The sequence below is a fragment of the Pongo pygmaeus genome, chromosome 22 (genome assembly GCF_028885625.2).
Source record: "Pongo pygmaeus isolate AG05252 chromosome 22, NHGRI_mPonPyg2-v2.0_pri, whole genome shotgun sequence".
In the NCBI taxonomy this organism is placed as follows: Eukaryota; Metazoa; Chordata; class Mammalia; order Primates; family Hominidae; genus Pongo; species Pongo pygmaeus.
In genome coordinates, this window is record NC_072395.2 from 57,275,052 (window position 1) to 57,297,987 (window position 22,936).

General features: G+C 56.7%; 2 protein-coding genes and 1 long non-coding RNA gene across 7 annotated transcripts in view; 2 read left to right on the plus strand and 1 right to left on the minus strand.

The window, feature by feature from the left end:
• Positions 1–2,052: 2,052 nt before the first annotated feature.
• CFAP410 (cilia and flagella associated protein 410) lies at positions 2,053–11,010 on the minus strand. Of its 4 annotated transcripts, none has more exons than XM_054468327.2 (7): positions 10,758–11,010; positions 9,555–9,573; positions 7,874–7,920; positions 5,157–5,386; positions 3,972–4,143; positions 2,949–3,042; positions 2,053–2,488 (listed from the first exon to the last, which is right to left on the minus strand). In XM_054468327.2, exons 1-7 carry the CDS (start codon positions 10,832–10,834, stop codon positions 2,360–2,362), a joined length of 768 nt encoding a protein of 255 aa, XP_054324302.1. In that variant the 5' UTR covers positions 10,835–11,010; the 3' UTR covers positions 2,053–2,359. The 4 variants fall into 4 exon arrangements, with proteins under 4 accessions (XP_054324302.1, XP_063515704.1, XP_063515703.1 ...); XM_063659634.1 differs by having other exon boundaries at positions 2,949–3,039; positions 10,758–10,926; XM_063659633.1 differs by lacking the exon at positions 10,758–11,010 and adding an exon at positions 10,130–10,514 and having other exon boundaries at positions 2,949–3,039.
• On the plus strand, positions 10,781–13,270 carry LOC134738943 (uncharacterized). The gene is made up of 2 exons (XR_010125232.1): positions 10,781–11,439; positions 12,588–13,270. It is a non-coding gene; the product is annotated as an uncharacterized LOC134738943 (long non-coding RNA).
• An 8,578-nt stretch (positions 13,271–21,848) lies between these two features.
• The window catches only part of TRPM2 (transient receptor potential cation channel subfamily M member 2), a 98,736-nt gene continuing 97,648 nt past the window's right edge, over positions 21,849–22,936 (plus strand). For both annotated transcript variants that reach the window (XM_054468883.2, XM_054468884.2), the window contains exon 1: positions 21,849–21,908. The gene's annotated coding sequence lies outside the window, so the exon portion shown is untranslated. The remainder of the gene's footprint in view (positions 21,909–22,936) is intronic.

Sequence of the window (22,936 nt, forward strand, 5' to 3'; positions counted from 1 at the left end):
GAGGTGCTTGCCCGAGGGCTGCTTCCTGCCCGCAGTGCCACCCTGGGGATGTGGTTTTGGGACACAGGAGGTGTCTCAAGGGAGACCCGGGCTTGGAGGGGCCTAAGGGCCACATTGAGGGCCCCTGGGCACTCTCCTGGTTGAGCTCAGGCCAGTGGGGTGGCTCTAGGGACCTGGTGAAGGGGCTGGGGACCCTCTTGCCCTCGGGCACCTTGATATTCCCAAGAGCCCCTCACTGTGTTGGCCCTAGTGCTGGAGGCCTCCAGACTGCTTAACTCTGGAGCTAGGGTGGAGGGGCCCACACCTAGTGGCCTTCTAGTTCATTCTGAGCTGGGCCGTCCTGGGGCCAGGCTCAGGAGGGGACAGTTGTCCAAGGACAGTGCTCCCGGGTCTGCAGTTGTGTCTCAAAGGAACAGAGAAACAGGTTCACAGGCCTGGGGAACCACACAGGCATGCTTTGGGGGGCTCCGTTGTGTCACACCGTCTGGGATCAGGACTCAGTTCTGAGTAGACCCCCCTCGGCCTGCCCTGCCTGATGAGGTGTTAGAACCTGTTCGGCTGCCACTCAGCTGCTGCACCCAGGTGGTGGCCTGTGGCTGATGCCCGGGACAGTGGCCGCCTCCCTCCTGGGCGATGTGCTGTGGCGAGCGCCTGCGTCAGGCCCACTTCTGGCTGCGTGGAGTTGGCGTTTCTGGCATTTCGGGCAGAGTGATGCGGCCTCCTGGGCCCTTGGTCCTCTCCTGTGAACTGGGTGAATGGGACAGAGTGTGATGCCAGTGCTGCTCGGCTTGAGAACCCACTTTTGGGGTGACTTGGGGAGGAGTGGAGTGGGACTGTGGGGTGCCCCGGGCTGGACGTGCTTCTGGCTGTCCTCCATGGCTGGGGGCACTGGGTGAGGAGGTGCCGGGAGGGGAACAGGCAGGAGGCGGCAATGGTGGGGATGGGGGTAGGGGAACCATGGGGCTGAAGGCAGGCAGCTGCCCCCACAGGTCCCACTCAAGGTGTGCACGGTGTGAGGCAGGAGGGCGCCGGTGTAAGCCCCGCATACCCACGGCAGCCCATGTCAGGGGAAGTGGAAGGGACTCAATTTAAAACGATCTCAACCATTCCAACAAAGCGCTTTACTGAGGGCACCCACCCCACAGTGCCAAGGAGGCAGATACAGGCCTCAACTGTACACCCTCTATGTCCCGAGTGGTGACTCCACTCCCCACTGCTCAGAGATCACATACCTTCTGGAGAGCTTGCACCCCTTCTGGAGAGCTTGCGCAGATGAGCGACTGTCTTCACCCTGGGCTTCCCCAAGTCCGGCGACAGTGGCTGCCCCAGTGCTGCAGCTGGCTCTGGTGACGGTGGCACGGCATGGCCCCGAGCTTGGGAGAACAGCAGCCTGCACACGCGGTCACGCGTCACCGCTCGGCGGAGGATGGGGACATCTCACGGAGATCTGGATCTCAACCCCACACAGGACAAGGGCCCAGCGAGCTGGATTTCCTACACACCAGCTGGAAGGCTGACTCCCCATCTCACGTGAGTGCTTCCTTGGTTTTGGGGGACACTAGGAGGGTCCCCAGGGCCACGGGTCACTGCCCAGATTGTGGCATCCTCCTAAGACTTGCGACTCTTCCCAGAGGAAAGAAAATCCCTCTCAGATGCTTCAAAGACTCCCCTAGTTCAGCTGCTTCCTGTGCCAGGCCCGGACCCCAGAGCGAACAAGGCCTGTTCATCCACAGCCTGGCAGCTGAGGGCCCTCCTGCAGTTCTTCACAGGAGAGAGAAAGGAAGGTGCACCTGCCCAGCCCGGCCAAGAAAACAAAACCCTTTCCCGTGGATGCGGGAGGCTGCTGCCTGCCTGCTGAGAGCAGCTCAGGGCAGATGTCCCTATGGATGCCAGCATTCTCGAAGTCTCCCTTGCTCAACAGAAATCTATCCGAGGACCAAGGGCTGGAACCGGCAAAGCCATCCATGAATACCTCCTCATTCTGTGGAGAAACGGCCCTTGCTTTCAGTAAGGCTGCCACGACCATGCCTTGGGAAATGTCACCTCCAGATCAACCTTGGGAAAATCTTTTATTAGGGAGGACAGCCTGCAAAATCCTCCCTTTAGGAGCCCAGGCCAGCCCAGAACCTCCAGACCACAGAAGGGGAGTCCTGGGGACAGGACTGGTGTGGACAGGCATCTCCACCACCCCGGTTAGCCAGTACCTAACACCCACTCCTGCCCTCGGCCGATGTGGCAAACCGGGGAGGCTTTTGTGTGGGTCCGGGGCTGCGGCCGTGGCAGCCACCCTCCAGCTCCCGGGGGCTGGGGAAGACGCTGGGGTCCCCGTGGAGGGTGGAGCGGCGCTCAGGTCCTGCGGTCACTCGGCGTGCTCCTGCACCTCCTCCCCACGCAGGGCCTGCAGCCGGCTGCCCACAGTCTGCTGCACGGCCTCCAGCCCCTCTGCGTCCAGCTCCCGCAGCAGCAGCAGGATGGCAGTCAGGACGTTCTGGGGGCAGAGAGGGGTGCGGACTAAGCCCACCCAGCACCGCGAGGCTGCTTCCCTCCACAAGGGCTGGGGCCTGGCCAGCGGCGCCCCACCACAGAGCGACTGGTCCCGGGGGCGTGGGCCGTCCAAGTGACTGACGGGCACACACGGAGAATCTGAGCAGAGGAGGAGCCCCGCCTGTGAACACGTGTGTGGCGCTTCTTCCACGTGAGTCCTGTTGCCCTCAGCCCAGCAGGGCCTGGGCCCACATTCCACAGACCAGGAGACCAGGAGAAGCTGAGGGGCCAGGACGGCTCCGTGCGGGGCACGTGTTACACGTGTGTGTGCATTCACAGACCCACACACACAGCTCCCCCTGGGCCGCAGCTCTTCGAGGCCCTGTGAGGCTCCATCCTCCCTCCCCACGACTTGTGTGCAGTGGGCAGAGGCAGCAGTGGCCACCTAGCAGCCCAACACTCACCCTGCTCCTGTGGCTGCTCGAGGCATCCCTGGGTGAGAAGGAAGGAAACTGGTCCTGGGAAGCGGGCTTCAGGCCAAGTTCACCCTGGGCGCTGCTGGTGAGAGGGAGACAAAGGCGTGTGAGGGTCAGGGGGCTCGTGGCACCGGGGGCCTCTGCAAACCCTGTCTGCAGGTCACATTCAAGCAAAGGAGGGGCTCATACAAATCCCACCTGCCACACAGGGGCAAGAGAAGGGAGGCAACTCCTGTGAGGTCAGGGGCTACAGATGGCAGCTCCCTGAGAGCCCGGCACTTACTTTACCTGTGGGGCGCCCTCCCGGCACCCTGGGGCTCCCCAGCTGTAACACCTTCCACCCAGGGCCTCGGGGGCAGGGTGGGGGGGCACCTGAACACACAAATGCCGGGGGAGAGCTCCTGACCATGGGGTCAAGCCCTGTGCCGGACGGCAGATGTCTAACAGAGATCACATCCTGTGTGTGGTGCCCCCACCACAGGCACCAGCAGCGGGTGTGATCTGCCAAGCAGGAGAGAAGTGCCCAGCTTCTGTCAAATGCATTCGTGACCCGCAGCCAACTGCCCTGGGAGGCGCCGGCGTCTCACTGTGGAGTCAGCCCTGTGGCCCCTCCACGGCCCCCAGGCCCAAGGCCGTACGGGCACTGATGGCCGTGCCCACAAACCATTTCAGTCACTGTGGCCCTAGGCTACACCCCCCACCAGGGGCTCCCTGCACCTCACAAGCTCCGGGGCTGTGAGCCTTCTCAGTGCCAGGGCACGGGGCCTGGCTCACCCTCTCCTGCTCCCTGGCACATCCACTGTCGGGCAAAACATGGACCTGCCACTGAAATCACTACCTGGGCACTGAGTCACTTCCAGAGAATATGGATGAGAACAGACACTCCCCCCGGATAATCCCTCTCCCTCACTTCCCAGAGACGCAGCTCACGGGAAGCCCCATTCACTCCCCGTGGGAGGACCCTAGGGGACAGGGATGGGCTGCGGAGTCCCCGCTGCCCTCCAGTCTCACGTTGCCTCCTCCTCACTGTCCAGCGGGTCCCGGCCAGTCTCGGCAGCGGAGCTGAGGGAGCTCAGTGTGAAGCATGGCTTGGGGCCATCGTGGCCTGTGCCCTCTCTCTCCGGGGCGGCGGTGATCTCCTCTCCCTCACTCAGTGCACGGGACAGCTCCTCTTCCGTCACAGCTTTGGGATGAAGGACAGAACACAGCATGAGTGGCCTCACCCATGTGCAGGCCACACGCACTGCAGCTCCCGTCCTCACTGCGGCCTCAGGCACAGTCTGCTTGTGAAATGCATGCACATGTATCCACCTCCAGGGACAACTCCCAGAGTAGGAGCCGGTTCCTCACTGTCCCATCCCCAGCCTGGCACGGGCTGACACACAACAGACGGTGGAGGGCTGTTCAGGAATCTCAACACCAGCCTTGGCCAGAAGCAAATACTCCTCAAAACCTCAACTAAGACACAATAGAAAAAGGAACAGACCATACTGAATTTATTCCATTTCACTCACATATCAATTTCCCTGAAGTTTATATTATTAATATTAATAAAATTGGGAGAAAATATTGGTGTCCGTATACCTGACACGGATGAGACACTAGTGTGCTGAGAATGCCAAGGATGAACAAACAGCATGAAACCACAGCCTGGAAAACTGTGTCGGTGCTGGCGCCGGCCAGAGGAGGCACGAGCGGCTCCAATAGGTGGAGTGCAGCAGCGGGCACTGCAGTGCTGGGACAGCCCCTCCCCACGGTAGGGGTGCGATGGCACCGCCACCCTAGGTTCACAGTGGCCCGTGGAGCCTGCCCAGTCCCTGTGGACCAGTGCGACGCTGCTTGCCAGACACTGATGCCCCCGATCGCCACGGCGCATGGCGATGGTAAGAGCAGGGCTGCTACTCACAGAAGCAAAAGAAGGAACCCTTTTTTGCTTTGCTACCAGGTCTTGCGGTCGTCGGGGGATACGTAAACTGTCAGTCCCAGGAGGGACCCTATGCTGCGCTGCTGCATTCGGGTGGCGGGATCAAGAGGAGACACAGAAGCCAGGGGAACAGCCTCTGGAGGAGACTTCACAGGACACATCTGTGTCCCGCCAGACCAGGTATTTGCAGAAAAGAAGAGAAAAGAGGGCTGGGGACATCCCCTTCCAGGGATTGTTTTGGGAGGGCCGGTGACTCCACTGCGGCCACCTACCCTGGTTGTCCAGCTTCTGTAGGCGCGGCAGGGTGCGCAGCACGGTCATGCGGTAGCGGTGGGGGCTGGTGCCGCAGCACGGGTTCTCGGCCAGCCACAGCACCCGCAGACGCGGCAGCCCCTTCAGGTAGAAGAGCTCAGCCAGGCTGGGGATGCGGTTCCTCCGCAGGTACAGCTCGCTCAGGCGCTGGCACCGGCTCACAGGCTCCAGGGTGGAGATGCTGTTGACGCTGCATGGACACCAGCACAGTCAGCGAGGGACGTGGCCAGGGCCCCCAGGGCCACATCTCAGTCCCCACCCCCGGTAAAAGGCACTCACGGGACCTGTGTCCCTGCCCTCTCCTGAGAAGCCCAAAGCGGATGTCAGGAGTCACGTGCAGCAGGACCTGGGCTGAGGAGAGAGCTGTAGGAAGGCCAGGCCCTGAACTCAAAGGTGGACTGGGGTGGACCCCGCCAGCAACAGCCCCTTGGCCCGACGCTCCACATCAGCTCCTCAGGGCGCTAGAGTGTGGGAGGTGGGGGATGTGGCCCTCCTTCACAGGTGAGGAAAACTAAGGCCTCTCAAGGGACATATCATGTTGCCCCAAAGCAGGGAGCGGCCAGAAAAACTCATGGCAAAAACTACGAGCCAGCTCCATGTGACATGGGAGTGAGCGTGGACCTTCCAAACCCCCACTTGAGGGCGGCAACACTGGGGATGGGCCTCATTTCCATTCTATAGAACATGGACGCGTCAGAGAAGTAGAGAAACACAGGAGGCCTGGAGCGGAGACCTGCAGGCTTTACCCGACAGCGTGGGGTCCGTCCCCTCCACAAGCGAACACGCGGAGCTGCTCCCGCAGGCCCTCAAAGGCGCGGAGCCAGGGCCCCCTGCCTGGAGGGCTGCACTTGCCTCCGGCAGGCGCCTTGGAAGGGCAGTCACCAGGCCCCCATGGGCAGCCTGCGGTGGAGCCCCCCTCCCCATGCCATCCCTTCACTCGGGGTTTCCCAGGTATCGTCTCATGCAGCTCCTAGCTATGAGGCCGCCCCATTTTACCAAGAGCAAAACTCAGGCTGTGGGACTCTTTCCAGGATGGAGTCTGCCCCAGGCACAGGCAGCAGCGTGATGTGCGGACCACACCCGCGGCCTCGAGGTTTCCTGCTCCGCTCCAGTGCAGTCAGGCGTGCAGGCACCACGCACCTGAGCTCGGTCAACACCCTCGGGGTCCTGTCCTTCCTGAGATGTGACAGAAATGGCCCCACACACGAGCAGCCTGATGCTCGGAGGCCCTGTGGCCCCTGGGTGACTCAGTGAGCGGCAGGGATAGGGCTGGATCCACAGCCCCGTCCCAAGCTTCCTGCTACCGTGGGAACCACAAGCTCCAGTCTGTCGGGTAAGCCTTTCAGACGCAGGGCTGAAATCCCAGCCTCACTGTGTCACCTGACTAATGAAACGAGCCCCGCGGCGGGCACGCGCACCCCTGCTCAACCTCTGGGCGGGCAAGCACACCCCTGCTCAACCTCTGCCCGGGCACGCGCACCCCCGCTCAACCTCTGGACTCAGGCTCCATCTCCTCCTCGTCTCCCTGTGGGGTGGGCACTTGTAATACCTCCATGTTACAGAAAGGAAGCTGAGGCACAGAGAGGGCCATGCCTCGCCCAAGGTTAGCCAGCCAATAGATGGGAGGGCTGAGATTTGACCCGGGAGCATGCCTCCAAGCCCATTTCATTCATTCAGCAAGGCTCGGGCAGGACAGGCTGGTGCCCGCACTGGGGATGCCTGAACACCAGATGGACTGGCCTCAACCCATGGCGGGCAGCAGGCTGGGCACGGGCATCAACATGGCAATGCCAACCTCGGAGGGCGTTACGGTCGGAGGGCAGGGGCTGGCCTACCCCGTGGCTGCCTGTGAGATTGAGAAGGTAAGTCACAGTCAGGGACCAGGGGCCTGCAACACCCACTCTCAGAGGGCAAGCCCTGGAGCCTTCTGAGCTGCCAGAGGGGTGGGCCTTCCCCACAGGTTTAAGCCCTTGTGAGCTTTTAAATGCGGAAACCCACAGAAGGCGCCCATCCAGCGTCTGGTGGGCAATGGTGAGCCATAAGCGTCTGCTCCCTCCCTGGGTCCCATAGTAGGCAGGAGGGAATTCGGGGATAAAGGGAGCTCTTCTCTTCCCCAGAGCCCCCAAATACACCCCAACTGCCTGAAAGTCCAGTAACATTTGTTCATTCAAGCTTCCCTTCGTCTGTTGGGAGGGCAGTGACCCCAGAAGACGGGCACAGGTCATGGCGTGCAGAGAAACTGGTAAGCAGTGGTGGCACTGGGGGGCAGAAGAGGCCAGGACTCTGGGGGTCCCAGGGCAGATGTGGCCACTGTGGGGGCGGCCAGGGCGGGCCACCGGGAATCCTTAGGAGGGCTCCACCACCGACTGGCCCAGTGAACAGAGCGATGGCTTATCGGAGCACACAGGCCAAGGGTGGGCAGGGGTACAGCAGGGCACGCAGGGGACAGGAGCCATCAGGAGGCCCAGGTGAGGCTCTGAGGAAGGAGGGCTGAACGTGGCGGGCTACAGGGTAGGCCCAGCTCTCGCTGTCCTGGCCCCTCCCCTTCTGGAAGCCGCCCTCAGTCTGTGTTGGAGGTTTCCAGGTTATGTCACAGTGCTGGGTCCCACTGGAGGGATGTGAGGCTCTGCCCTGGCTTCCAGGCCCCAGGCTGAGCATGACGGCAGGAGCGAGGTACCTGAGCGTGATCACCTCCAGGCTGGGCATCTCCCGGCAAATGGAGATCTAAGGGGAAAAGAGCATGACTAGCAAGCACGGCACAGCAGGGCATTGCAGCTGCACTGCCATCAGCCACAGAGAACTGTCGAAGCCATAGCCAACCCACTTCCGGGGCCTGAGGGGCACGGCCCTGCTCGGCCAGTGTGCCCAGGGTGAATACCCACGAGTATGCCAGGTTCCCCTCTGACACCACCTTGCAGCCCAGATGCCCCGCAGACTGAAGGAGAAATGTGAGGCTCCTCCTTGCACACACTCTCTATTAAATTTTACAACAGCATCGTTGCTGTCAGATGCTCCCAGCAGTGGAGACAGAGCATTCATTACTTTGGATGCCCTCAAAGGACATCAGGTAAGGGGACCCCAATGTCCCCTATGCAGGGATAGAAAGCAAGGAAAGGATGGAAATCCCTTCTTGATAACAGGTCTGGGCCAAAAGGAAGACAGGTTTGAAACTGGATCTCAGATCACATTGGTACTGTCAATTCAGGGGTGAGGTGCCCAGGGTGGTCCACAAAGCCTTCTTCACAACCTGCAAAGCTCCCACATATGTGAGAACCCACCATATTCCAGGCATGGCACCAGCAGCTCACAGCCTGGTCAGATGCGTCCCATATATAAGAGACTCGTGTCTATGGACATGGTACGTTTGTAATATTCCCTGCTAAACATGCAGTATTTCAGTTACAGCACAAAACAGATTACATCCAGGTGCCACGTATCCAGGCTTTTTTTTTTTTTTGTCTTTAAGGAAAGGTACAGTTCAAATTAAAAACACAAAGGAGAATAAAGAGATAAATAATTGGGCTGGGCATGGTGGCTCACACCTGTAATTCCAACACTGCGAGGCTGAGGCAGGTGGATCACCTGAACTCAGGGGGTTTGAGACCAGCCTGGCCGACACAGTGAAACTCCATCTCTACTAAAAAGTACAAAAATTAGCCAGGCATGGTGGTGGGTGCCTGTAGTCCCAGCTACTGAAAGGCTGAGGCAGGAGAATCACTTGAACTGGGGAGGCGGAGGTTGCAGTGAGCCAAGATCACGCCACTGCACTCCAGCCTGGGCAAGAGAGAGACTCCGTGTAAAAAAAAAAAAAAGAAACAATTGGTATGCGATCCCTGTGTAAGTTGGGGACATTTTGGACTGAGAAAGAGAATGAGGGAGAGAAGAAAAAAATCTTTTCACAGACGCACATGCTCAAGTTCTCCCAGCAGGGCTTATTCTCTGCCTGCCTTTGGGGTAGCGGTAGGGGGTACAAGGCTAGATGTGACCAAGAAGAGGGGGTGTAGATCTTCAACTTCCTCTTAACAAAGTAAAACAAACCGTCCTGGGATTCTTTTCCAGGTGAGAGCAAGTTCCAAACTATTGCTCCCCTCCTCTGTGACCAAATGACAAAGGGCGTTTCATTTATAGGGATGTTGACGGGAACTGCAAAATAAGCCTGGCACTAGATAATTGTTTTTCCATTAGTGGTTCTGCAGAACGAAAACCGCTAAGTGAACAAAGTACCAAGTGTGGGACTGAATTGATAGATGCAGTTTTGTCAACTTAAAAATTCTCTTGGGAAAGAAGCTACAACATTTGGGATTGAGGCTATTTGGAGATGATCAGCGCAATACTTACATCTGTGAGGCAATACTTACATCTGTGAGGCGGCTGCCCCTGGGGAGAGAAAAGATACATACTTTAATTTTATTAAAGTTGAATAAAAAACACTGAAGGCAAAAATTACCGATGACTCCCTACAAACCTGAAGATTCTAGGATTTTAATGGCATGGCAAAAAAGGAAGTTTGCCTAGATAACTGGCAAAGGTGTAAACAATTGTTTTAGCTGATTTTCAACTAAACTGTATGTTTGACGTTGGGGTGGTACTTTTTAGATAAGGAGCAGCAGGGTTGCTCCATTTGTAAGACACAAAAAGATGAACTCTTCCTCATGGTCCCTGAGTAGAAGGTTCATTTCTCTCACTGACAGACATAAACAAGGGCGTCTTTATAAGAGGCCAAGTTCAAAGGGTGAACAGGCAACTTATGAAGCAAACTTTAAAAGCCTGAAATAGGGTTGTTGTTTCTCCCAGCTTAGTGAGAGTACTGACCACCCCATGCAAAACAAAGAAACGCATTATTGAAAGCAAATGACACAGGGGAATTGTAGCCAAAACACCAGATATGCCAGGGCAGAGAGAAAAGCTTTTTAATTAACAGGGAAGAGCTCACTCTGGGCAGTCTGGGGACACCCCTGGGAGGACGCTCTGCTCTCGCTGACCCCCACGCCCGCCTGCACGGTGCGGCCAGTTGACACGGCGCAGTGACTCCGCTGAGTCCCCAGGCCTCAACTCCAGGCTCCCTCTGGAAGCTCCTGGTCTTCCTTGGCCCAGTGAGATTACCCGCCTTTCAGCCTGCATGGGTCCCACCGCACCCACGTCCCTTCCTGTCACCTGCCAGGAGTACCCTGGGCACAGCCGCCCCCAGTACTGATTACCAACGTGTTTCCTGACTCAGCCCTCGAGAGCTCAGTTCTCTCTCCTATTCGACTCGGTCCCAGTGACTGCTGGCAACCCCAGACACCAGGCCCAGCCCACAGGGCAGCCGGGGCAAAGGCAGGCCAGGAAATGCGGGGGCCCAGGCGACCCCGACCCCCGGCCTCCTCCCCTACCCCCCCCACCCGTGGCTCCTTCGCCACCCTCGCCCCTGCCCCTCCCCATGTTCCACTCCCGCCCCGCCCCCCGCCCCGCCCCCGTCCCCTCCCCGCCCCGGCTCCGCCCTCTCCCTGCCCCGACTCCGCCCCCTCCCCGCCCCGGCTCCTCCCCCGACCCCGGGGCGGCCGCGGCCAGGCCCGCCTCACCAGCAGTTGAGCTTGCGCACGTTGTGCAGCTCCGAGGCCTTGGCCCGGGTCAGGACCATCTTCCGTGTCAGCTTCATGGCGGCCGCCCAGGCCCGACAGGCGGGCGCCCCCGGCCTCCTGCTCCCGGGCGGGTGACGACTGCGCGGCGCGTGTCTCCAGGGGCGGGGCCCGCGTCGTCAGGGGCGGATCCTGAGCCCATTGGCGGCTCAGTGAGGAGAGCTGGGCGGCGGGAGCGCGCAGGGGCCGCTTGGGCACCGCTGACACGTTGGCTCTGCTCCTGCTCATGCGCGGCCTGGGGCGCCCGGCTCTGACGCGATTCCAATGCGACCCCGGAAGCGCGCGGCGAGCAGAGGGTGGGTGCAGGTGGCGGTCCCCGAGTCGTCCCAGTGAGGGCTGAACTGCTGCTCCCAGGAACCGAGCGGGGTGGGCTCGGTCCCACGCGCATCATGGCCGAGTGCCTAGGCCTGACTCTGAGCGCAGGCCTAGCGTGGATGGGATGGGCGCTAGGCAGCTCCAAGTTACGCGATTCAAACTCTTGGAATAAACCCAGGGCAGCCCCGGGGCTGTGTTGTTTCCTTGTCTCCCTCCCTCCCAGCATTTACAGAAAAGACGCATTTATAGGAAAGACGCACGGGCAGGTCCAGCAGAGCCCTTACAAGCATTTCAGCCTTTTATAAATCAGGTAAGACCCTCTAAACATCGTTACATGGGCCGCAGTTACATTAAGACAGGCGTTCTGACGTTCTGAAACCGCCTTTGCAAAAAATCGTCAGTGAGAGAAGGATGGCCTTGAAGGAGATCTGGCCAACCCCCATCTTGCCTTTGGCCTTAAAGCTGCCCTTAATTATTCCCGGATAAGCAAAGCTAACTTTGGGAGACATTTATAGTTTAAATGATAGTAGCCCTTCCTCAAAACTAAACAGCCTTTGTAAAGCTAATGAGACCACTGAAACCGCCTTTGCAAAAATCATAACTGAAGAAATGATGACAGGGAAAGATCTCCTAACCCACCCCATCTTCCTACTATCCTCTAAGCTGCCTTTGTTCATTCCGGGGTGTAGACCAGACTAGCCTTGGGAAGGAATTTAGTTTATAGATTAAACTGTGAAACAAAATTGATAATAGCCCTTTCCCAAAAAAACCCTTCTTGCCTGGGGACCAGTCTGCCTTTGTAGGACTAACAAATTAAGCTACGAGATTAAAAATTACAGTTTAGGGGCCATGCAACCTCTGGCGGCAAGAGTCTGAACCTCCCCAAATTGCTTCTGGGAATAACATCACTGTTGCAAAACTTAAGATCAGTGCTCGAAATATTTTGTAGACCCTGCATTCGGATGCAGCAGATGATACCACCCAAACGGATAATCTGGCTCAACCATGTGTGTGATCCCACCCAGGGACAGAAGTCAGCCAGAACTCATTTCGACCCCCTGTGATTTAATCTTCAACCTGACCAATCAGCACTCACCACTTTCTGAGCCCATACCCGCCAAATTATCCTTAAAAACGCTGATCCCCGAATGCTTGGGGAGACTGATTTGAGTAATAATAAAACTCCGCTCTCCTGCACAGCCAGCTCTGTGTGAATTACTCTTTCTCCATTGCAATTCCCTTGTCTTGATAAATCGGTTCTGTCTAGGCAGTGGGCAAGGTGAACCCATTGGGCGGTTACACTACCAGCCTAGAAGGATAGATGAGCATGAATTCCACTAAGGTGCAGATGTAAACTTTTGTCAGCCATTATTCTGGAGGTCACAAGATAAGCTACTTCCCCAATTACTCCTGCAGGTAACATCACTATTGTAGAACATCACCATTGTATCTTTGCAGGTTTCTTGCACGTCTGACACGGATGGATCCAGCTAGATGTCTTGCCAACAGCTCCTGTGGCCCCACCCAGAAGCCATGCAGCACAAAAGGACCAAAAGGACAGTTAGATTTCATCTGGCACCTAACCAATCAGCACTCCCCATGCCCTAGCCCCGTGCTCACCAAACTACCTTTGAACAACCCCTAACCTATGAGCCTTCAGTTGTAACCAAGCAGCTTAGCAGCTGTGAATCCAAAATATCTGAGACAGGTCTCAATCAGTTTAGAAAGTTTATTTTGTCAAGGTTAAGGACAAGCCCATGACACGGCCTCAGGAGGTCCTGACGACATGTGCCCTGGGTGGCTGGGGCACAGCTTGTTTTCATACATTTTTAGGGAGACCTGAGACATCAATCAATATGTGTAAGATGGAAAAAGAAGAGAAAAAGAAGAAAAAAATATATGTATAAGATGTACATTAGGCCGGGCGCGGTGGCTCACGCCTATAATCCCAACACTTTGGGAGGCTGAGGCAGGTGGATTGCCTGAGGTCAGGAGTTCGAGACCAGCCTGGCCAACATAGTGAAACCCCGTCTCTACTAAAAATACAAAAAATTAGCTGGGCGCGGTGGTGGGTTTCACTTGCATCCATGTGAAGAGACCGCCAAACAGGCTTTGTGAGAGCAATAAAGCTGTTTATTTCACCTGGGTGCAGGTGGGCTGCGTCCAAAAAGAGAGTCAGCGAAGGGAGATAAGGGTGGGGCCGTTTTATAGGATTTGGGTTGATAAAGGAAAATTACAGTCAAAGGGGGGTTGTTCTCTGGCGGGCAGAGTGGGGGTCACAAGGTGCTCAGTAGGGGAGCTTTTGAGCCAGGAGAAGCAATTTCACAAGACACTGTCATCAGTTAAGGCAGGAACAGGCCATTTTCACTTCTGCGGAATGTCATCAGTTAAGGCAGAAACCGGCCATCTGGAGGTGTACATGCAGGTCACAGGGGATATGATGGCTTAGCTTGGGCTCAGAGGCCTGATGGTGGGCGCCTGTAATCCCAGCTACTTTGGAGGCTGAGGCAGGAGAATCGCTTGAACCCGGGAGGCGGAGGTTGCAGTGAGCCGAGATTGTGCCATTGCACTCCAGCCTGGGCAACAAGAGCGAGACTCCATCTTAAAAAAAAAAAAAAGATGTACATTAGTTCAGTCTGGAAAGGCAGGACACCTTGAAGGCTGGGTGGGGGTGGGGGGGTGGAGGGAGGCTTCCAGCTTCCAGGTGCATCGGTAGATAAGAGACAAAACATTGCATTCTTTTGAGTCCTTTCACTGAATGCACAATTTGGTCTGGCTTAGTGAATCTGCATTTTTACATAAACAATAAGGCAGAGAAAGCAAACAGATAGGCATGGGTCTCCGGTGAGCAGGGGGATGACCTGTCCCACACCTGTGAAGATCAGATATCAGTTTGCATTCCAGGGTGAAATTCAACAGAACTGTTTGAGGGTAAAGATCTTGAGGCCCACAAGGAATTTCCTTGTGGGCAAATTGTGAGGGAGCTTCATAGCTTTTTATCTTTGTAGCGATCTTATTTAGGAATAAAATTGGAGGCAGGTTTGCCCGATGCACTTTCCAGCTGGCTTTTCCCTTGACTTAGTGATTTTAAGGTCTTGAGGTTTATATTCCTTTCACACAGCTAAGCCTCAAACCATGTTTTAAAACTTTTTTCCCCTTTCCCCTTTCCTCCTCCTCCACCCTAGTCTGAAGATGTAACTAAGACAAGCTGCTTGTGTTACCTTTCATCTTGAAATACAGCCTGGGAATGTGAACCTCCACTCCGTTCCCATCCTGTGCTCTCAGGCCTTATGCACATTTAGTTTACCTGGATGCCTGTTAAGCACACACCATGCTCACTTATCTGGTCATCTCTTTGCTTGGAAGCTTCAGGGGTCAGCTCCTGAAAGGGACCGGACACCTCATTCTGTCTCCAACAAGATTGCTTCAAGGCCGGAACTCACTCTTGGCCTTGAAGTAACTGAGGACTAAACTCTATTTTTTTTTTTTTTATCTTGCTCAGATTCCTAAGGGGTATGGAGAGTCATGCCCTACAAACCGTAAATTCTCATCAGATGAGTTTTATTTAACCTTCTATATCGTGGTGTTGACAAAAAGAGTCAAACTCTGTAAAATATTTTAAGAGATTTATTCTGAGCCAGATATGAGTGACCATGGCCCATGACGAAGCCCTCAGGAAATCTTGAGAACATGTGTCCAAGGTGGTCGGGGCACAGCTTGGTTTTATACTTTTTAGGGAAGCATGAGACAGCAATCTAATTTAAGAAATACGTTGGTTTGATACTTACGTTGGGACAACTCAAAGTAGGGGCTTCCAGGCTATCGGTGAATTTAAACATTTTCTGGCTGACGGTTGAATTTGTCTAAAGACCTGGGATCCATAGAAAGGAAATACTCAGGTTCAGATAAAAGATTGTGGAGACCACTGGGCGCGGGGGCTCACGCCTGTAATCCCAGCACTTTGGGAGGCCGAGGTGGGCGGATCATGAGGTCAGGAGATTGAGACCATCCTGGCTAACACGGTGAAACCCAGTCTCTACTAAAAATACAAAAAAAAAAAAAAAAAAAATTAGCTGGGTGTGGGGGCGGGTGCCTGTAGTCCTAGCTACTCGGGAGGCTGAAGCAGGAGAATGGTGTGAACCCGGGAGGCGGAGCTTGCAGTGAGCCGAGATTGCGCCACTGCACAGAAAAAAAAAAAAAAAAAGACTGTGGGGACCAAGTTTCTTTTGAAGTCTTTAATGGCTGCCCTTAGAGACAATCGATAACAAATGTTTCCTATTCAGACCTTTAAAAGGTGCTAGACTCTCAGTTAATCTCTTCAGGATTGGGAGGGCCTGGAAGAAAAAGATCAAGCTATGTGACTAGAGATTCCTTCCAGATGCACATTTTCCCCCACAAAGGATGGCTTTGCAGGACCATCTCAAAATATGGCAGGGAAACATGTTTTAGGGTAAAATATTTTGATTTTATTCCTTGTCATGTTATGCCAGAGTCAGATTGGAAAGTAAATTATGACATATACGGTTAAATAAAACCCGTCTGACAAGAATTTGTGGTTTGTAGGGCATGACTTTCCATACCCCTTAGATAGGGATATAGGCAAGATAAAAAAATCAGAGCTGGCCAGGCGCAGTGGCTCACACCTGTAATCCCAGCACTTTGGGAGGCCAAGGCGGGCTGGCTAACACGGTGAAACCCTGTCTCTACTAAAAATACAAAAAATTAGCCGGGCGTGGTGGTGGGCACCTGTAGTCCCAGCTACTTGGGAGGCTGAGGCAGGAGAATGGCGTGAACCTGGAGGGCGGAGCTTGCAGTGAGCTGAGATCGTGCCACTGCACTCCAGCCTGGGTGACAGAGCGAGACGCCACCTCAAAAAAAAAAAAAAAAAAAAAAAAAAAAAAAAAAATCAGAGCTTAGTCGTCAGGTTGGTGTAAGATGTGGGATGATAGAAGTCTCAGAGCAGTGCCTTCTGAGCTCTTCTACCCCAAGCAGGCAGAATGTTCAGTGCTAATGAGGCTGGAGCTGGATCCCAGCAGTGGTAGGAAGCTTCCAGCAGGCTCAGGCTGTGGGTGCTTGCGGGGGCACAGTGTGATGGCCATGGGCCTCAGAGCTCTGGTGGGCTCATGAAGGCTCCGCTAGACCTACGTCACAGCCTTGGCCCCCCACCCAGCCCTGGGCGTCCCTTCTTACAGACGGTGAGTTAGGCATGCTGCTCCCCAGTAAATCTCAGGGGGCCACACACAGATCCTGCTTCCCAGAGACATGGAGAGTGGGGGACACAGGAGCTTCCTGTCGAGTCTTTGAAGCAAGGCCACCGCTGCTGTCACCAGGCACACAGGGCCAACACCCGCTTTGTGGTTTCAGTCAGTGGGTCGGGGTTTCTGGCTTGCAGCTAGGGGTACTGCTGAGGACAAGGTACCATGGATCAACCGCTGCTCCCTCCTGCCCTGACAGCTGGGGGCTCTGCAGGGCTCAGCAGGGCAGGCTCACCCCCAACTCAGGGCAAACGCTATCCTGACGACACCTGGCGCCGAGTCCCATGTGCCCCAGGCCCCGTCCTTGTGTCTTCTTTCCTCCACCGCCTTTGCCCCGTAGATGACACCCCCAGTCCAGACCCACTCCAGGCCGATACCCTAGTCACCTGCACTGCATAACAAATCACCCCCAGACTTAGCAGCTCACAATAGACATCGCTGTCTCCCGGTTTCTGAGGCTCAGGCATCTGGAGCAGCTGAGCTGCATGGCTGGGCTCAGCCTCCTGGGAGGGAGGGGGGCCGTCTCTGAGGACCTGGCTGGGGTCTCCCAGCTGCCCCACAAGCTGTCGGTGGGAGGCTTCGCTCCCTGCAACATGGTCTCTCACAACGTGGCCTCCCAAGGAGTGACGGATGAGGCGGGCAGGGAGAGGGGGAGAGGAGGAGAGGGGGAGAGGGGGAGAGGAGGAGAGGAGGAGAGGGGGAGAGGGGGAGAGGAGGAGAGGAGGAGAGGGAGATAAATGAAGAGTCAGCAAACGTGCTCTGGAGCTGAAGTCTCCATGATCTCGGAGCAACCACCTCTTCCCTGCCCATGTTGCTGGCCTCACCACCCACCTAGTACCACTTGGGGGCAGAACCTGGTCCACGCTGGAGGCTCTGGACTCCACACCACATCCCTGAGGCAAACTTTGGAACTGCTTGGGTGGCAGGTGCAGCACACCCCTCCCAGATCCCCTTGGGAACTCGAATCTTCTCCCTTGGTCTCAGGAGCCAGTGCGGTGGGTAGCCTGCCTGACCCCCGGCTGACTGAGGACCCCCAGCTGGTGCTGCAGATGGTTCAGATCCCTGTGGCAGGTCAGAGTCGGGCCTGGGAGAAGGGACAGGCAGCACGTGGTGATTTATATTTTTTCAGTGTCCTGAGAGGTCTTCAGGCCTTGTGGTCATTTCCAGCTCCGTTCTCGTAATTGCCATTCTGGGAGCCATTGGGGCAAGGGCGCCTGGCACACAGAGTTCATGGTGGCCACGCTGGCTGCAGTCTTTACCCTGGCGTGGCATCCATCGCTGTCCTTTCACATTTTAAGAACAGTTCTGTTGTATAAGATATTTCCAGAATGCGGATGACTCTGTGGACTCCAGAGATGAAAAGAAACATGTCTGTTCCCTCAGCCTGAAGTCCTGCTCTAGACCAGGTGTCGGCAAACTGCAGCCCACTGGCCAGATTGGGCCTGCCACCTGTTTGCAAATAAAGGTTTTTCTTTTTTTTTCTTTTTTTTTTTTTTTGAGATGGAGTCTCACTGTCACCCAGGCTGGAGTGCAAGGGTCTGATCTTGGCTCACTGCAACCTGCCCCTCCTGGGTTTAAGTGATTCTCCTGCCTCAGGCTCCTGAGTAGCTAGGACTATAGGTGTCAGGCCTCTGAGCCCAAGCTAAGCCATCATATCCCCTGTGACCTGCACATATACATCCAGATGGCCTGAAGTAACTGAAGAATCACAAAAGAAGTGAAAATGGTCTTAACTGTTGACATTACCTTGATTCCTGACTTAACTGATGACATTACCTTGTGAAATTCCTTCTCCTGGCTCAGAAGCTCCCCCACTGAGCACCTTGTGACCCCCACCCCTGCCTGCCAGAGAACAACCCCCTTTGACTGTAATTTTCCACTACCCACCCAAATCCTATAAAACAGCCCCACCCCATCTCCCTTCTCTGACTCTCTTTTCGGACTCAGCATGCCTGCACCCAGGTGAAATAAACAGCCTTGTTGCTTACATGAAGCCTGTTTGATGGTCTCTTCACACGGACACACGTGACAATAGGCATGCACCACCATGTTCGGCTAATTTTTTGTATTTTTAGTAGAGACAGGGTTTCACCATGTTGGCCAGGCTGATTTCAAACTCCTGGCCTCAAATAATCTGCCCGCCTCAGCCTCCCAAAGTGCTGGGATTTACAGACGTGAGCCACCGTGCCCAGTCCGCAAAGTTTAATTAATATTAGTGCCCAGCTATACTGTATTTGTTCGTTCTTGCATTGCTATTAAAAAAACCCTCAGATTGGGTAATTTACAAGGAAAGAGGCCTAACTGGCTTATGGTCCTGCAGGCTGTACAGGAGGCATGGAGGCTTCTGCTTCTGGGGAGCCTTCAGGAAGCTTCCAATCATGAAAGAAGGCAAAGTGGGCAGGTGTCTCACATGGCAGGAGTAAGAGAGAGAGACGGGCAGGTGCCACACACTTAAACGACGAGATCTCGCAAGAACTCACTCACTATTATGGGCACCAAGAGGATGGTGTTCAATCATTCATGAGAAATGCCTCCTTGATCCAATAACCTTCCACACTGGGGATTACAATTTTTTTGAGAGAGAGTCTCGCTCTGTTGCCCAGGCTGGAGTGCAGTGGCACGATCTCGGTTCACAGCAACCTCTGTCTCCTGGGTTCAAGTGATTCTCCTGCCTCAGCCTCTGAGTAGCTGGGATTACAGGCGCACACCACCACGCCTGGCTAATTTTTGTATTTTTAGTAGAGATGGGGTTTCACCATTGGACAAGGCTGCTCTTGAACTCCTGACCTCAAGTGATCTGCCTGCCTCGGCCTCCCAAAGAGCTGGGATTACAGGTGTGAGCCACTGTGCCCGGCCTGGGGATTACAATTTGACATGACGTTTGGGTGGGGCACAGAGCCAAACCATGTAACATACTGATTCATTTATGTAGTTGATCCTCGAACCACTCAAGATTTGGGGGCTCCAACACCCCTTAAAGTTGAAAATCTGTGTATAACTTTTGACTCCTCCGAAACTTAACTATGAATAGCTCACTATTGACCAGAAGGAAGGCTTACTGATAGCATAAACACATATTTTGTATGTTATATTATAAACTGTATTCCTACAATAAAGGGAACTAGAGAGAAGAAAATGTTATTAAGAAAATCATAAGGAAGATAAAATATATTTACATTAAGTAGAAGCAGGTCATCATAAAGGCCTCGCTGTCTTCCCATGAGTAGGCGAAGGGAGAAGAGGTGGGGGTGGTCTAGCATCTCAGGGGTGGCAGAGGCGGAAGAAAATCTGCATAGAAGTGGATCCCCGCAGCTGAAACCTGTGTCGTTCAGGGTCAGCTGAATGGCCCACGGCTGCCTTCCCACTGCAAGGGCAGAGGCAAGGAGCTGGGACAGAGACCACGTGGCCGGCAAAGTCTGCCACAGCGACCATGTGGCCTTATGCAGAGAGTTTGCTACTCCTGCTCTAGCTGGGGCCTCCCTCCTTCCTGGAGTCTCCTCTGAGGAGTCTGCCACCTGTCACCTGCTCCCGTGCCTCACTCAGGACCAGAGTGTGCCAGTGCCTGCGGCCCTGTCACTGCCTTTTTCTCCAGTTGTGGTTTTCTCCTGCTGCCAGAGCAGGGGCCTTTTTACCTGGGCCTCGTGCCCACACCGTGAGAAACACTTTGTGCCAAGTGCTTTCTCTCTCTGAACTCGAGATGACTCTTCATGGAGATTGGCACCTGCCCTGCTCGGGTTTTATGGCCACGTGTCCTGTCTTTTATGGGAAGAATATCGCATAATTGCTACTGCCGCAGTGTCCGGGCAGACAGACATGGCCCTCTGTGGAGTGTGTGGTTCTTCTCTAGAAAGGCAGGAGCCACTCCCAGGGCAATGTGGGCCTGGCTGTTTCATCAGAGATGGTCAGCTTGGTAACTACTTCACCTTAAATGACGTTCCCACAGAGGCCCCGGTATACTTGGAAACAAGCGCCCAGCCCGTCTCGCAGAAGGCTCTGCAGTTATGACTGTCTTATAAAATATTAACTGCCCTGCAGTATGTTTTTAGTTAACGAGATGGCTCTCTAGCCAGAAAGCACCCAGGGCAGGGGCACTGGATGGGGCTCTGCTGACATGGAGCGGGTGAAAGGGAGGGGGTCTTCACTTCCTTTGCCTGTAAAGGAGGCTCTAAGACACCTCTCTGGGGATGTTGCTGGTTGTCATAGAACCCAACTCCTGCAGCGGGTGCTCATTGAGCACATCTAGTTGCAGGGTGGACCGGGCAGAGGACTGTACCATCCAGCAGGGCACAGCTGCGGGTGTGTGGGGACACTGTGCTGGCTACTCTGGAGGGCAGCTTCCGGCCATGCTTGTGCAGAGCACAGTGTCCTGAAAGGTGACAGTGTCCTGAGTGCTGTACTACACCAGGGGCTCTGACCGCTTTCCCACACTTTGCAGGCACCAGTATGGTGGGTTAGTGAGATTGTGGACATCCTTCAGCGTGCCAGCGCTGCTGGCTGGCTCATCTGCAGAGGGCCTTCCAGAGGCGTGTGCTCTGGGCAGGAGTCCGGGCAGCAGGCCTGCACACCCAGGGAGGAAATGAGGGTGGCGGGTCAGGCAGGAGTCTGGGGGCAGCTTCCCTCCTCCCAGATCAGAGGCCACAGGACCTCTTCACTTCCCTGGACACGGAGGCCAGCAGGGCCCAGGAATGGCAGCCGGGTATCGCCCTCTGGTGGCAAGGAAGGGGCGGACAGTGTGGCTTTGGCGGGTGAAAGGGCCTCTGGGTGGTCTGGGCCATTTGGGAAAGGCGCATTTGCCTTCTCAGGCATCAGAAGGCAGTCCCCGCCCCTCCCCAAGCCAGAGAGTGGGCAGCACACAGGGTGGAGTTAGACATCCGTGGGGCCCCGTGGCCAGCACCTGCCGCTATGGGGACTGCTGGGCTTGATCTTTCTGGCTGTTCCTGTCCCCTCCATTGTGACAAATCCAGGGAGCAGGCCCTGAGCCTGCCCCAGCCTTGGGGTCCTGCCTCTCTCACTGGGAATGGTCCCTGGCTCTGGGGTCACATCTGGAGTGCTGGGGGAGGGGGCTGCAGAGGTCTTTGAGCAGGGGGTCCTGAGTCTCGTTGTGGGGGGTCTCACTCAGGCCCAGGTCCCCCTGCGACTACTGTCCTGCCGTTCCCGCTCCCGTTGGCTATTCAGGGCTTAAAGATAATCGCGGCAATCGCCGGTTTAAAGGAGACACGTGCCCCCAACCCTCCGAAGGTACACATCTGCCCGACTGTCCGGTTCCAGGTCTCTGGGGAGGGCGGGCCCGCAGGTGGAGTGTCTGGGCCCAGTCTTCCCTGGCGTGTCCTTGGCTCTATCTGCGGGCGCGGGACGCGGCGCGGGAGACGCTCTCCAGGCTGAGTGACGCAGAGCGCTGCGGGCGGCTCCACTGCACCGGGGACGCGGCGCACGCTCGGGCGAGATGCGGACGGCCCCGCGGGGCCAGGGCGGCGGTGCTGCGCGGGGACGCGGGTGACGCCGGGGCGCGGGCGGCTCCGAGCAGGTAGGTGCCCGCCGGGGGCGGGGCGAGGGCGTGAGCCCGGGTGCGGGGACTGAGGCGGCCGTCCCGGGAGCTTGTGAAGGTTGCGGCGGGGTGCAGGGGCGCGGATCGGGGTGCCGAGTGCGTGCAGGGGCGCGGGGTGCGGGGACCGAGGCGGCCGGCCCCGGTGCTGCTGCAGGGCGCGGCGGGGTGCAGGGCGCGGTGGGGTGCAGGGCCGCAGGTGGGGTTCGGGGCGCTGATGCAGGGCGCGGTGGGGTGCAGGGGCGCAGGCGGGGTTCGGGGCGCTGGTGCAGGGCACGGCGGGGTGCAGGGGCGCGGGTGGGGTTCGGGGCGCTGGTGCAGGGCGCGGTGGGGTGCAGGGGCGCGGGTGGGGCTCGGGGCGCTGGTGCAGGACGCGGTGGGGTGCAGGGGCGTGAAGGGGCTCCGGGCGCTGGTGCAGGGCGCGGTGGGGTGCAGGGGCGGGCGGAGTTCGGGGCGCTGGTGCAGGGGCACCGGTGGGGTTCGGGACGCTGACTGGAGCGCCCAGTGTGCGCAGAGGCGCGGGGCACTGACTCGGAGCCGGGTGCGGTCTGTCCGCGGGACGCCTTGCCGCTGGGGCGACCCTGTCTGGCTGGCGGGAGGGGACTCGGGGATGAGGGACTCAGCCGTCCTCGTGCCCCTGCTCGTCCGCCCTGCTCGTCCGCCGGGCCCGCAGGGCCCGCTTCTGGGGCGCTTACTTCCTCCATCCCCGCACCCGCCTCTGCCTGTCCAGTCTCCGAAGCGCTTGCTTTCACGCGGGGATTTCAAAGGATGCCCGAGCAACCTCCAGAGAGGGCGGGGAGGCCATACGGTGTACCGAGAGAGTGCAGGGCGCGCCTGTCCCAATCCTGCTGGTGCGAGAGGCCCGCGTTGCCCAGACAGAACCTTCCATTTCCCAGGGAATCTGCTGGGCTGGGCTGGGCTGGGCTCGGCTGGCTGGGGGCGGGTGGGCACACCAGGATCCTCTTGAGTCGCCTGGTCCTGGGCTCGCGTGCCAACGAGTCTTCTTGAGT